General features: G+C 35.6%; 1 protein-coding gene across 3 annotated transcripts in view; it reads left to right on the forward strand.

The window, feature by feature from the left end:
- LOC150100033 (ASNSD1 upstream open reading frame protein-like) overlaps positions 1–11638 on the forward strand; it is a 35880-nt gene extending 24242 nt beyond the window's left edge. For all 3 annotated transcript variants that reach the window (XM_090403107.1, XM_090403105.1, XM_090403106.1), the window contains exon 4: positions 11481–11638. In XM_090403107.1, the coding sequence (XP_090259233.1) occupies positions 11481–11530 (50 nt within the window). In that variant the 3' untranslated portion in view covers positions 11531–11638. The remainder of the gene's footprint in view (positions 1–11480) is intronic.
- Positions 11639–16191: the final 4553 nt, after the last annotated feature.

Genomic DNA, 16191 nt, shown 5'->3' on the forward strand with positions numbered 1-16191 from the left:
AGTATCTGAGGACAAATATTAACCAACTTTTGGATATTAAGCATTTTGGATTCCTAAGTATATATAAGGGGAATGGTAGTACTACATTATTTAGTTTACTTTATTACTAACTTCCTGTCAACATTTTTCTCCAAATTAGTTATTTGTTTCAATAATGGAATACCTTGAATTGGCATAATGATAGACATCATCAGGTGGCATGTGATGGTAGGACTGTGTTTGGAGAGCTCCGAAAGCTAAGTTGTTTAGTTTTAAAAAAATAACGTTATCAGTTAAAAAATTGTGTTAGAATTAGACTATATTGTGGAGTTAATTAGTTTAGGTTAAGAATTTTGTTTTAAATATTGTTAATTTAGTCTTTTGAATGGTAAGATACTTAGCATAGCACATGGCGCTAATGTGAAGCAGAACAGTGGCATCCAAGCGGTTGTCATAGTTTAAAGAATTTAATCAAAAAGACTTCATGCAGTGCAATGTCTGAAGTCAGCTGGAATTTGGTTTGAAAGCGATAGTGGTGGGAAAATGTGCCAAAAATGCCATGAGATCGAGGATCAAAAGTATGTCTTAGGTCACAAGATTGAATTAGTGGATGGAACTCAGAATACGATTGAAAATTGTGATCTAATGCCAGATAGAACTGAAAGTGAGAATAAATGTGACACGATTGAAAGCAACACTAAAAGTGTTAAATGAAAGAATAGTTTGAGTGATATAAAGAATGAAGAGTTGGTTGCAATGAGGAAGATAGCTCGTTTGTGCGGAGTGATACATAGGGCGAAGTGGCAGCTGGAGCAACTGCAAAAATGTCTAGCAAATGGATCAGCTGATAACAGAAAGAAAGAAGTGCGAGATAAGAAAAATGAGGGCTTGACGAGGGAAAAAGAAAAATCAAGGAGTGAGTGTTATACGGCGATTCAGTTGCAAAAAGGTGTGATCGATGAGAGTTTGACAAAATCATGCTTTTCCGGTGCGAAAATTAATGATGTTAGTGAGGCTATTACAGCACAAAAGGGTAGGGTGAAGGAAATGATTGTAGGTGGTTTAAAATGGTTTAAAAGGAGAAATTCTAATGGTTTAAAATTAGAAAAGTAAAGCATGAGAGAGGATATGAAAGAATTACTGGAAGTAGCAAAAGAAAAGATTGAGAAAGTTTAGATAGTGAGTCTGTTGCTGCAGTATGGCAGAGTACAGCTGAGGAGGAGGACTGTAATAGCAAATGACCGAGTGTGTAGATTATGCAGGAGGAGTGTGTGTGTGGAGTGAATTTGATGGGCGAAAGGACTTATACAAGAAGGATGGTTTGCATGTGTGAATGGATTTGGTGTTCTGAGACTGGAAAAAGTCTTGTTGAATGAAGCGGAAGTGGATGTACAGAATCAGGGAAACTACATCTTTTTTGGGGGGAGGGGGAGAGGAAGCTGTTGAGTGGATATGCAGACATCAGTGAGGCAGTTGAGTATAAGAATGTGTATAATATGCCTAAATTAGTACCACTGGTAACAAACCAGAATGGAATAGTTAGTATAAAGCATTAGGATAGGGGTGGGCCTAAGGGGCTTTTGCACTTTATGTACACTAATGCTAAGAGCATTAGGAAAAAGCAGGAGGAATTTTTGGAATTGGTTGCTCATCACAGCCAAAGATTATTGGCATTAATGAGACATTGAGACACGGCTAACAGAAGATGATATATTTAGTGGGATAGAATGTGCAGGGTATAGTGTGTTCAGGGAGGATAGAGAGAAAAGAATGGGGGTGGGGAAGGGTATTATTGATAATAGCTGATGAACTGCAACTAAAGAGAGAAGTTCAACTGCTGGACAGTAAAAATAGCACATTTGAGGCTATCTGGTGTGAGATTGAGGCCAGCAGAACAAAGCTATAGACCAGGAGATGGAAAAGATGATGGAGATAGTATGCATCAGCAAATAGACTCAATGAGTGGAGGACAGGTAATTATTATGGGGGATTCCAACTATGGTAACAGATTGGAAGGAGAAGAGAACACATGGGAAAAAGGAAATGGATTTTATGCATTTACTAAAGGATAATTATCCCCTCGACGAGTCTAATACCTCGATAACTCATCCCCTTGATGAGTCTAATGACTCCCTGGAGTTGCCCGTAATAATAGTAATAATAATTACCTGAGAAAACATCACGGAATATGCTAAGGGTTCGAGAGTGCTCGATCTAGTAATTGCATCTGAGAATTTGTCTATAATGAATATGACCACGTTGCCACCTGGTGAGAGTGATAATATGGTCTTGACTAAACGTGTGGAATTTTCAGTTAAGATGGGGTATATGTGGAATTACCGGGCTGGTGTATGACAAGCTTAGGAGATGGCTTGGATCATTGCCATGGCATATAAAACTGCAAGGGCTGGATGTTGATAGTGCATGGGAAGTGGTAAAGGAGTGTTTGAAGGAGGTAATGGCAGACTGCATACCTAGAGTCAGGAGAGTAAATCAAATAGGAGTTAAATGGATGAATAAGACCAAGCTGAAGCTGCAAAAAAAGAAACAATTATGGAGGGAATTTAAGGAGAAAGGTGATCTGCAAGCACATGAATAGTACAAGGCACAGGCCAGAAGGATAACTAGTGTGGTAAGAAAGGCAAAACCAGATTATGAAAGACAGCAACGCAGGGCTAATGAGAATCCCAAACAGTTCTTTCGATATGCTTGGGGGTTGAGGAATGAGGAAACCAATGGCTTATACAGGAACTGAGGTAAATAAAATAGAGGTGAATAGCATATTACAAACCTTTAATGTGAATACAGCTGTGGAATTAGATGGTATACCAGCTCGAGTTTTATGTGAAGCGGCAAAGGTATTGTCAGTATCCTTGACCATATTGTTTAATCTAAGTCTCAATTCTGGGTTAGTACTGAGGAGGGGTGGAAAGTAGTTCCATTGCATAAAGGTGGCTCCAAGACTGATGTAGCAAATTACTGACTGATCAGCATATCAGGAGTTGTTGTCAAAGTACTGGAGAAGTTGATCAAGAGCAAAATACAGGAATGGGATACTGTATGGGGGCGGGGACAGCAATGTTTTGTGAAGGGTAGATCATGCCTCAGTAACTTGTTCATGTTTTATAATACAGTGATACTGCTGGACTTTGCAATGGCCTTTGACAGGATACCACATGGAATTCTAATCAGTAAACTGTAGCATATGGGGATGGATATATAAGGTTGTGAGATGGATAGGAGGGTGGTTGATAGAGAGATATCAGAGAGTAGTTTATTCAGGAGTAGAGTCCTGTGACTAGTGGTGTGCTGCAGGGTTCTGTTCTTGGACCACTGCTATTTAATTTGTTCATTAACAATATAGGAAAGGATCTGAGAGGAACTGTTCAGTTATTTGCAAGATGGTGTCAAAATGTTACAGGATGATTTGGGAAGACTGGACAGTGGAGAATGGATGTCAGTTTAATGTGGCAAAGTGTAAGGTTATACATTTTGGGGTGAAAAGATTATCAGTGGTATACCATATTGGTGGTGTTGGATTCTAATTATGTAGAAAATAGAATAAATGTTGTTTGATTCAGAATCCAACATGATTTTCCGTCATAAGAACTATATTTGTAGATATTATTTAATGTAAATAACATAAATTATAATTGATATTATATAACTACCTTAATTATGTCAAATATTTAATTGCTTAATCAAAGAAATGTGTTAATGGTAAATAGATTCTGTATTAAATGTTATTAAGCTGTTTTATTTATTGATTTGTAGTTTAACTGCGCATTTATTGAAATGCGATCATTCTATTTATTCCTTTTGTGAAAGCTTAATGTTATGTAATAACTCAATGTAGTTGTATAGCGTAATGTAACATTCGCGAGAATGTTTACATCTATCGGTTGTCATGGAGACGCGTGAAAATAAACGGGCGCGTGTGAAGGGAGCGTTTGTGGGGAAGAGAGAAAATAGATACGTAGTTGTAAGAGTTGTAAGTGAGAGTCGGAACGGAACTTTGGAACTATAAGGTAGCAAGGAAGTAAACTAAAGAAGTAGAAGTAATTAAAAGGTTCTTAGGGAAGAATTGAGTAGATATTTTTTTCATAAGTGAATCTTATAGTTGGCTGAAAGCAAAGTCAGCCGTAGTAATAAAGGAAATTATTGCCGTAATCGGATAATTGGAGAACTGGACATTCAAAGAAGAATTCTGAATAAATCCAGTCAGTCTACAATTACGACTTATTTCTATACTACGAAAAAAGGAATTGTACGGAGTTAAACTAGTTGATGAATGAAAAATAAGAATAATTAATGTACCTTATAGTTTTTATCTGGAGTTTTGAAGCGCAATTAATAAGGCTTAGTTATAACCTTGGAGAATTTTTATAAATGTGTTTCGCAAGTATGATAAATACAAATTGAAAGTGTGCTCACAAAATATTGGAAGTACTGAAGATTATTTCTGGTAAGGACAGTCACATTAGTTTATTTCAGTGTATGAAGATTTAAGTATTAGTTCCGTTGCGCTGTTTGTAACATTAACTGTAGCTTACCATCGAGGCTGAGAGTTGAACTATAGACATTGAAATGATATCTACCGTGGTTAGTGCCTGTTATGAGTTAATCGTAGAGTGTAGCTGAGAGACACAAGGAAACTGTTTAAATAAGAATTTCTATTGTAATAAGTTGAGTATAGGAACTTTGTGATTCTGAAACTGTGAAATTGTATGTGAAAGTTTGAAAGATTGATTTATTGTGAATGACTTGACCTGATGTACTAGCTTGACTGAGTTATCATATTTAAAAGTGGAATACATGTATTTTGTTATATAACCATATATTAAATGTTTTGTTTGTTATTTTAAATATTGTGTTTGCCTGAATTTCTTTTTACTGCACCGTTCACAAAAATTCGGATCTAGCGGGAATCCCAGAAGGAAAGAAAATAAATACCATCGGCCTGAATGAGTGAAAAGACTGCTAGCTAATTTTGAATTAATCTTACTAATTCATATAGACTTATCTAAGGATAGAGTGGCGCAGTATAATAGAAATTTCTCTACCCTTAGATCAGTGATTAATTTGCAATTAGTTTTCCTTTATTTTATGAAAGTGACTTTTAGCAAGATGGCGGATTTAGAACATAACATGAAAATAGAACGTCACGACAAATGGCGCAGTTGGCAGGATGTGATTTAATTGATAGAAAGTAATTTAACAGCTGTAGATTAACAGATTTAATTTAACTTGGTAATAATAATTGTGAAATTGCTCCCTGAAAATTTAAAAGGTAAATTGAATAGATCACAATGAACTGGTTGTAATCAGAAATCAGGCAAAGATAAAGTTTTTTTTTGAAATTAAAGGATTATATTATTTGAATTGATGCTCCAATTATCACAATGGCTGTTACTTCCAATTCAGAGATGGAAAACAGTGAATTTTTTAGAAGTATGAATCCCCAACAAGTAATTCCCCAATTTTCAGGAGAAGACTCTGATGATGTATTATCTTTTTTTACTTATGTTGAGAAACTCAGAGAAACAGCAGGTTGGACAGACTTTCAATTGTTGGTGCTACTTAGAAACAAACTAACTGGTAAAGCTAAGACATATTTTTTTTCATCTCCTATACTTAAGGAAACATTTGAATACAAGAAGTTTAAGGAAGTCTTGCTATCTCAATTTTGTAAACGGAGGAGTGTTGGACCAAATTTGTGGAAACTACAGAGGATTATACAAAAGGACAAAGAATGTGTTGGTGACTTCTACAATCGATTACTAACTCTCTCTGAAGGTTTAAATGTATCCAATGAAGACAAACCTCATTTGGATTGGGCAGTTTATCAACAATTTAGACAAGGTGTCAGACAAGAACTGAGGGAGACAGCCTATAAGAAGAAGATAACCTCACTAGAGGAATGTCTTATAGCTGTCAAGGAAAAGGAACAGATGATTGGAGACCTTTGCCTTTCATCTAATATTGGCCTTGTAAACATAGTAGAAACAACTGATTGTTCCATAGGAGTAAATAAATCCTCAAAAGAGAGCAGAAAGAAAGAAGATGAAAGGAAAATCATTAGAGAGAATCCTATTGATCAAAACTGTATGTCCGACACAAAAGAACAAACCAACAAGAAATTATTCAAGGAAGTAAAAGACATTGTTCACCAGGAAGTAGAAAAATTGCAACAGCCAATGAAGAATAAATTAGATGAAGTAATGAAAAAATTGACAGAAATGACTGTAGGATTTCAAGAAAATTTCAATCCCACAGCAGAACATATTAGTAAAGTTGTCAAACTGGAGGTTGAGAAGCAAAATAAACCAATATTGGCTAAATTGGATAGAGTAGTGCAAGCCCTGGAGAATGTTCGACAGCAAATTCCCATTGATCCTCAAGCTCAGACAAGGAGAAAATTTCTCAGAGATGATGGAGATCCTCCCAAATGTTTTAATTGCAACAAGATTGGTCACATCGCTAGGAATTGCTACTTTAATAAAAGAAACTACTCTAACAGCAGAAGAAACTCTAATTTTGGACATATTTCTAACAGAACATATAATAAAGCTCAAAATTTCCCTAGATCAAGAGAGTTAATGATGAAGGTTACAGGATGTGTCAAAGGTCATAATTGTAACATTCTATTTGACACAGGTTGTAATGCCTCAATCATCAGTAAGCATTATTTCCTAAAGTTAAAAGATAGATTATGGAAGGATGTCACCAATTTATGGAGACCTGTAAGAATTTCCACTCTTTCTAATTCGAGATCTACAGCATATGAAAAAGTTCGTGCACAAATTTATATACCTGACATCAACCTCTGTGTATATCAAGATCTATTGATAGTCCCTTTCTCTCCTAGCTTAAATGCTCACATAATATTAGGAACAAATTTTATGGAGAAGCATCACTTCTCTTGTGACTTTTCCACAGGTCAAATATCCATATTGAATAGAAGAATACGTGTTAAAAGAAACTATACCTCTGAGTGCACAGGAACAAGGCAACTAACAAGAAGATTTTGTGTGCCTAATCAAGAAGAACAACCTGATAAGATGCAATCATCTATAGACAAACAAGCTGTAAAAAATACTGATTTAAGCTCTACTATACTTGATCAGCCTGTTATTCAACTTGACACTGACTTGACATCAAAACTTCAAGTATCTGATTCTGAGCAAGAGATTTGTACTGAGAATCAATTACCAGCTGAGATTAATTTTACTGAGATATCAGCTTTGCATATCAGAACTAAGAATATGAGAAGAGGAGACAATTTTAAGGACTTAAATAATTACAGAAGGAAAACCAGAAGAATCAGTCACCAAAATAGAAGTTATACTACAGTCAAATGTAATGACAGTAAGAATCTAAGTAAAGACCGAGAAGTTGTAGAAGATAGTACATGCGTTGTAGAAAACACAGGACGGAGTTTCATCCAAACAAGGTATAACCTAAGACCCCCCCCCCCCAAAAAAAGGAGAGTAGTAGAAATCTGATTCCACCACCTAAAGGTTTAGAGTGAAAAATTTTTCTTTAAGGAAAAATTTTTCAGAGGAAGAGTAAGCCTTTGTTGGATTCTAATTATGTAGAAAATAGAATAAATGTTGTTTGATTCAGAATCCAACATGATTTTCCGTCATAAGAACTATATTTGTAGATATTATTTAATGTAAATAACATAAATTATAATTGATATTATATAACTACCTTAATTATGTCAAATATTTAATTGCTTAATCAAAGAAATGTGTTAATGGTAAATAGATTCTGTATTAAATGTTATTAAGCTGTTTTATTTATTGATTTGTAGTTTAACTGCGCATTTATTGAAATGCGATCATTCTATTTATTCCTTTTGTGAAAGCTTAATGTTATGTAATAACTCAATGTAGTTGTATAGCGTAATGTAACATTCGCGAGAATGTTTACGTCTATCGGTTGTCATGGAGACGCGTGAAAATAAACGGGCGCATGTGAAGGGAGCGTTTGTGGGGAAGAGAGAAAATAGATACGTAGTTGTAAGAGTTGTAAGTGAGAGTCGGAACGGAACTTTGGAACTATAAGGTAGCAAGGAAGTAAACTAAAGAAGTAGAAGTAATTAAAAGGTTCTTAGGGAAGAATTGAGTAGATATTTTTTTCATAAGTGAATCTTATAGTTGGCTGAAAGCAAAGTCAGCCGTAGTAATAAAGGAAATTATTGCCGTAATCGGATAATTGGAGAACTGGACATTCAAAGAAGAATTCTGAATAAATCCAGTCAGTCTACAATTACGACTTATTTCTATACTACGAAAAAAGGAATTGTACGGAGTTAAACTAGTTGATGAATGAAAAATAAGAATAATTAATGTACCTTATAGTTTTTATCTGGAGTTTTGAAGCGCAATTAATAAGGCTTAGTTATAACCTTGGAGAATTTTTATAAATGTGTTTCGCAAGTATGATAAATACAAATTGAAAGTGTGCTCACAAAATATTGGAAGTACTGAAGATTATTTCTGGTAAGGACAGTCACATTAGTTTATTTCAGTGTATGAAGATTTAAGTATTAGTTCCGTTGCGCTGTTTGTAACATTAACTGTAGCTTACCATCGAGGCTGAGAGTTGAACTATAGACATTGAAATGATATCTACCGTGGTTAGTGCCTGTTATGAGTTAATCGTAGAGTGTAGCTGAGAGACACAAGGAAACTGTTTAAATAAGAATTTCTATTGTAATAAGTTGAGTATAGGAACTTTGTGATTCTGAAACTGTGAAATTGTATGTGAAAGTTTGAAAGATTGATTTATTGTGAATGACTTGACCTGATGTACTAGCTTGACTGAGTTATCATATTTAAAAGTGGAATACATGTATTTTGTTATATAACCATATATTAAATGTTTTGTTTGTTATTTTAAATATTGTGTTTGCCTGAATTTCTTTTTACTGCACCGTTCACAAAAATTCGGATCTAGCGGGAATCCCAGAAGGAAAGAAAATAAATACCATCGGCCTGAATGAGTGAAAAGACTGCTAGCTAATTTTGAATTAATCTTACTAATTCATATAGACTTATCTAAGGATAGAGTGGCGCAGTATAATAGAAATTTCTCTACCCTTAGATCAGTGATTAATTTGCAATTAGTTTTCCTTTATTTTATGAAAGTGACTTTTAGCAAGATGGCGGATTTAGAACATAACATGAAAATAGAACGTCACGACAGTGGAACTGTACTCCAGGAAATTGACAAAGCCAGAAACTTGGGAGTGTTAGTGGATGGAGAGTTAAAGTTTAGGGGGCATATAGCAAAAAGTGGGCTAAAGCAGCTCATCGGATCACTTTGATGAGCAGAGACAAGCAGGTTATTATTCCTCTTTATCGAGCCTTGATAAGACCCCCCCCCCCCCCTCTTGACTACTGCATACAGATCTGGGTACCAGGATTTCTTGGTGAGGTGGAGAGGATCTACAGATGAGTTACTAAGATGATAGCAGGTCTATGGAATGAACCTTACAAGAACAGATTGAGGATTTGTGGGTTGCAGAAACTGGTTGATAGATGGGAAAGGAGAGATATGATTGAGACATTCAAATTACTGAGGGTTCTTACGAGGTTATTCAGAGGAAATTTTTCAGAACAGGCGTGATGACGGGAGAACTAGGAGCTATCCATGGAAACTGAGTAAGAGTGTAGTTAGCAAGGGTGTTAGAACTATGTTTTTTCCTTGAAGAGTGGTGAATGAGTGGAATAGGTTGTCAGAGTCTTTTGTGGGTGCTACGACTGTGAATGAGTTCAAAGCGAAGTGTGATAGATACTGTGCAAATGCTGAATAGTTCTTGACATGATGTTTAGGGCCTCCCTTGATACATCTAAGAATTTACAGAAGAAATGCTTCTAAGAATTTACAGGGAAAACTCATGTAAATAACTTATGTATTGTAAAATTTTCACTAAAGTGTTGTAGGCATCTTCAGTACAGGATTATAGAAAGCAATTAAACATTAACAGACAATTCTAAAAAATGCCCCTTCCTCATGTATCTGAATCTAAAAGTAAGCCTATTAATATCTTAACCTGTCCTGTTCTTACATTTGAGATGAAACACTAAAAACCTTCCCAAAAAGAGCAGTCCAATTAATCATTAACTTTCACAGATCTACTCCATTGACTTTGCATAGATGTTCTCTTCTGCCTCACCTTTTCTGTTGCTGTTTTCATGGCCACTGTTATATTTTCATCATTCCCATATATTTCCTCCTAGTCTATAAAAATACAGCTGTTGGGTCAACATTTGTCAGTCTATCTTCAGATGGACTATCTGAAGATCTACTTAGCTAAACCAGTTTCTTGTCCTATTTTGTTCCATCTGCTTCTCTCCTCTAGGATAAAAGTTTTGCTATTTTCCTTAAGGACTAAATTCTTCAGCTGTTGAAGAAACATGTAAATGGGCTCCTTAATCATTTTCTCTCTCTATCTCTTTCACATCCAGCATCCGGGAATGCGTTAGCAGAGCTAATCTCAGGTGGTATGGTCACTTAAGCAGAATGGGCGAGGAAAGATTAGCAAAACAAGTGTTCTCTGCCAGGTTGGCAGGAAAACGACCCAGAGGAAGACCAAGATATTGGTGGATTGATGCGGTACAAAGTGCCTTAGATGATAGAAATATAAGATCTGATAATGTTGGAGTCTTGACAAGTAACAGACTGATTTGGAGGAAAATTGTAGATAGGAAGTTAGTAATGATGTAAATTTTTCATGTAGTACTATCATAACTATCATATCCTGTACACCCCTTGAGGGTACATGTCAGGAATTTGATGATGATGATCTCTTTCACATACACACAGATACAGAGCATTGGTAAATAAGTTATGAAAAAATGTTTTGCAGCCTCTTATGTGTAGGTAGGCTGCTCTGAGTTTAGTTGCTAAGATCACATTTACTGTCCTCCATAATTCAAAATATAGCTGATAGTTTATTGTATTGTAGGTGGAATGGGTCATTTTACAAGTATTCTGTTACAGTTTTGAAACTAGACTTTTAGCGATATAAAAATCAGTTATCCACCAAGTGGATAACTTGGATTTTTACATTATAATCTGTGAAAGCCTCCATAGTTGCAGTCAGTTTCAATGAAGTCCTTTGGTAGCAAAGACTTGGGTTTAAATCATGTCTGAATCATGACTGACTGCAATTATGGGAACCCTCACAGATAATGCAGGACTAAAAAACCCTGCCACTGGGCTGGACAGGACTTTTTTGTCCCACAACCAGGCAAACTGCCCAGGAGAACGTGCACAGTGTGCACCCAAATCTAGGCATAAGACTGACTCAATCATTACATTTTAATGTGCATAAAGTGCAGTTTATAATGTTGAGTGGTTTATACAAAGCATGATAGAAAAAAAGGTGTAATATCTAACATTAATTTTAATGGATAGGAATAAATGCTTAAACGGTTATTAATAAATCAAGAGCTGATCTCATGTCTGTTCTTTATTTATTGCAGAGAAACTTGCATCTTTGAAGATAGACAAGAAGACAGTGCAAAATCAATAATCATGTGCAAATGATTTAATAAATTTCATGTGCAGAACATGAGTGTTATGAACTGAATATACACTTAAAATTATATAAGGATAAATAAAGTATTTAATCAAACTGGTCTATTTTATAACTTTCTGGTTATTACAATTCATGTTTAAATGAGCATGAAGAGGAAATTTCTTGAGATAATCATTTTCAACAATGAATTATTACAGTGCTTATTTGAATATAATCCTTTCAGTTTATTGACACCTCCAGAGAGAGCCTAAGGACTCATCACAGGAGGACACTACTCTACTTCATTAAATACATCTCACCTCTCCACTACTAAATTCTCCTCCTATGACACTACTACCATCAATGCCATGTACTGCCCATCATCACAGTATAAAAAACAACAGTATTTTTTATTATTATTTTTTTTTGTTTTTATTGCATGTGTGTTTGTCTGTACATACGATGAAAAACCAATAGTTTTTCATATCATATTTCATGAGATGAAATATGAGATCTTCAATTGAAAAAGCCCATATAAGGATTCCCCTCGTGATGACGAGAATCAAACATAGGTATTTTCCAATCAAAGAACGCACTGTTCCGGTGTTCTTCCAATTGTGGTATGAAGGCACTTTATCATATGCTTTTCCATGCATGGTGGTACTAAATATACAAACTATTTCACTTGTCTAACTCAAAGCATCTCACCTGTGCTGTTGTAAGACATTGAACATACATACTAATACCAACTCTACTAATCCCTGAAACATTCCCTTAAGGCACGTGGTGATATGTCTTCAGATCATATTGCCTTATTGACCAAGCTTAATTCCACATGTACCTCCTGTACACTTACAATTATGCCATCCTCTTCTATTTCCTTTAAATTTTAGCTTAAGATTTCACACTGATGACCATGAAACATCCTTATGAACTGTTCAACGAAGGTCAACTGTGTTTTCTGTATCATTCCACCATCCTCATTGATTAACATCTTATCCTAATCGTTCTTTCCACTTGCTGCGGCATTGGAAAAACATTTGGGTTTTTCTTGGCCTCATTTCCTAATTTCTGCTTGTATTGCATTTCAGATTATATTGCCTTACCGAACGAGTCACATTCATACCCTGCTCTTTGTACTCCTTTTGAAAATGATTGTTTCCATTTAAGTATAAAGAGCTAATTTAAGTAAGGATTGTTTCCATTATTCAACCTGTGCTGCCTCAATAGTATTCTCTTTGAGATTTCGTGCTTAATCCTTCCGTAGCACTATTCGAAGAACAAAGGTACATTGCATCCTTCGATTGGAAAAGGCCTAAGTTTGATTCTCTTTGTGACAAGAAGGATCTTTATAAGGAAATTTTTCAATTTAAGATGAGTCATCCGATTTCATATGGAGGTAACAGGATTTTTTCCTACCAGAAACTTTTTTTTTATCCTGCATACAGACAAATCAGCCTTCAGAATGCATCACACATTGGGGTTATTTAACATCAGTGTTCGATATTTAAAATCACACATTGATGTTAAATATGTTCTTCAGTTACCATGCAGCATTTATCACCCTCCTTCTTAAATCTTCATTCCATGCTATAGCTCCAGGCTATTTCCTAAGCTTCTCAGAATCAACGAAGCTTATTGGCTCTTTCCTTCATTAATTACAATTTACACACCAATTAAAATAGGTTTTTTTTCTTTTATATGTTTCTGACCATGAACTTTTTTTGCTTTTTGTCAACTTTTAATACATTCGTAGAATGGGTGGGAAAAGGATCTTTTCTCCGTTTGTATTTAGTTTACATATATATATGTTGTTAGTATATTTATTGTTTACATTGTCCAGAAACCCCTGACCCTAGAAACCAAAAAAATAAAAAGCTAACATCTTTTATTCCTGCAGTTCAATCTCAACTGATAGCCAATCAGAGACTGCTAGCCAAAGGCTATCACTAATTTAAACAGCCTGCTTGCAGTGAAGAGACAGCTCAACAAGTGCTGCCATCTCATGTTCCCTAACACTATTTTTAATCTGAAATTTGTACAGTGGAACAATTTTGCTTTCTTTCCACTCCCTTCGGACCTGTGCTGTTGTAAGACTTATTGAACAGGCATACCAACTCTGCTACCCCCCCCCCCCCCCAGAACATTCACTTAAGGCAATTGGTGATATGTCTTCAGATTGCATTGCCTTATTGACCAAGCTTAATTAGTTCCTAGAGCCTGAAAGGCTCTATAGACCAAACACAGAATTTTATAAGTCACAGAAAACCTCTAATGCTCTGGGCAGTCATCTCACACTGGACAATGAAATTCATCTCCCACCTAAGGACAAACAAAAAATCAACGCCCTTGGCAGAATTTGAACCTACAGCCTGTTGTTTAGAGGTATTTCACAAAATTTCAAGAGGAAAGAGCCATCACCAGCATCGCTGATGGTTTTCATGGCAAGACCACAGCAGATGAAATTCTAGAAGTGGCGGTGCTGTGAATATTTCTTCAAGAGCAACAGTTCCTTCTAAGACCATTCCTCTTAGAACTCCATTCGAAGAGGAAGAGTTTTGGGAGGAACATATACTTAAGTAGGATTAAATCAACCTGTTACTATGACTGAAACCACATCAGCATACAAGCAATGCTACACTAAAAAAAAAAAGCACCTGGGTCAAACCTTGTGGCATGGGCTTTTCTTCTCTTTTCTCAGAACTCAATCTGCTTGTCAGATATGTACCAAACAACTTTATGTTGTACTATGCAATGTTCATCTCTGAAGCTAACAGGGACCTCTCACTAATGAAGAGCTGGAGACCCAACAGACTGAGATCCTCATCCATGTTATAAACAATCGGCTCTAGTTAGAGATGAGATACAACATTCAGAATATGCATGTTTATAGCGTCATAGGCCATATAATGGAATTCAGTTAAAGACATACTCCATCTGGTAAAACATTCAATGACATTGCTTTCAACTGAACTAAAGCATTTGATATTGTTTGTTTTTATTTCATAACCTGAATAGTGTTGGTCAGTGAGGGAATTCTCTCTATAATTAGGACTACACTTAAGAATGACCTGTTTTCATTGGTTCTTTGAGGTTTGAGGAGCTGTTAACGTCCTAAGGGAAATTGACAACTCTAGTACTGTAAGAGGAATTCCACTTCTTCCTATGAAGGGGTCCAAAATATCCTATGGTGACGAGGTGATGGGGAACAAAAATTTAGGGGCCATGACCCATCAAGAATTTTTATAAAATCTTGAAATAAAATGCGGAAAAGACATCGTGTATGAATACTAGAACTCAAGTATGATTTTATAAGTCAGAGCACCTTTAATGCTCTGGACAGTTGTCTCACACTGGACAATGAAATTCATCTCCCACCTAAGAACAAACAAAAAATCATCAATGCCCTTGGCAGAATTTGAACCCACAACCTGTTGTTTAGAGAGAGAGAGAGAGGTATTTCACAAAATTGTGAGAGGAATCCATCCCTTCGGGCTCACCAAATGGACGATCCACTTGCTGTCCTAGGGGTACCTACCCCTCTAAGCCAGTGTTTCTCAACCTGTGGTCTGCAGGCAGATTTAAATAAATATATATTTCTTAATTATCTAAACAAAACAAATTAAAATTGAATAAGTGAAATGATAAATGGATACTTAAAAAAAAGCCAACAAATAGCAGCAGAATGAGTAATAAAAGAGGGGTGAAGTGAATAGTATGGTTTTATTACTTCTGCCTTCCCTTGCTGTTTTGTCAGATTTGAAGTAAACGTGTTATTCACATTTCAACCAATTGCATGTTTATTGATTTTAATTATTGAAGGTTTTCCTCCTTCAATCAAGGCTCAGCATATCTTCAGAAGTGCTAAGTGATTCTTGGACAAAGTGTGTCGTGAGTTAACCTCCAGTATTATATATTTTTTGGAAACATTTTTTAATAATGTAAAAGTGGCTTAGAACTAGGACTTTGAAAAGAAAAGCAAAAATTAAACAGGTGATGCTAACCCTAATTGTGATACAAGTGTTTAATGGCAAGTAAATATGATACTATTATTGTAGAAGAAACAGCCGTTCAAAGAAAAAAAATACAGTAGGAAATATATAACAGTTCATAATTGTAATTCGGGTTTACTTGGTATGGAGATGAAAGATGAGCAGAAACCTCAATGTGTTTCGTGTTATGAAGCGTTGTCGAAAGAGTGCACGACACCTGCGAAACTACCGACATTTAGAAACTAAACATTGTGATATGAAAAATAAGCCAATTGAATTTTTTCAGCGATGCTTAGGTACATTAAATCATGGGAAAGATATAGTTTCGGCCATGGGTTCAATTAATAGCAAAGCACTGGAAGCATCCTATCTCTTAAGTTTGCGCATAGCGAAAACAGAGAAACCTCATTCTATCGCGGAAAATTTACTACTTCCAGCTATAAAAGATGCGGTAAAAACTGTTTGCCAACAAGTTATTAAAAGATGTTGATTTGATTCCTCTTTCAAATGACCCTGTTGGTCGCAGAATTAATAATATGGAAGGTGATGTAAATCTCAGTTAATCGAAAGAGTTAAAAAGAGCCCTTATTATGCGTTACAAATAGACGAGACTACTCATGTTACAAATGATGCGCAGTTAATATGCTACATAAGATATGTGCATAACATTCATGACGATATTCT

The sequence above is a fragment of the Typopeltis vanoorti genome, chromosome 13, assembly GCF_054136105.1.
Source record: "Typopeltis vanoorti isolate ZY-2024b chromosome 13, IOZ_Tvanoo_1.0, whole genome shotgun sequence".
Taxonomy (NCBI): Eukaryota; Metazoa; Arthropoda; class Arachnida; order Uropygi; family Thelyphonidae; genus Typopeltis; species Typopeltis vanoorti.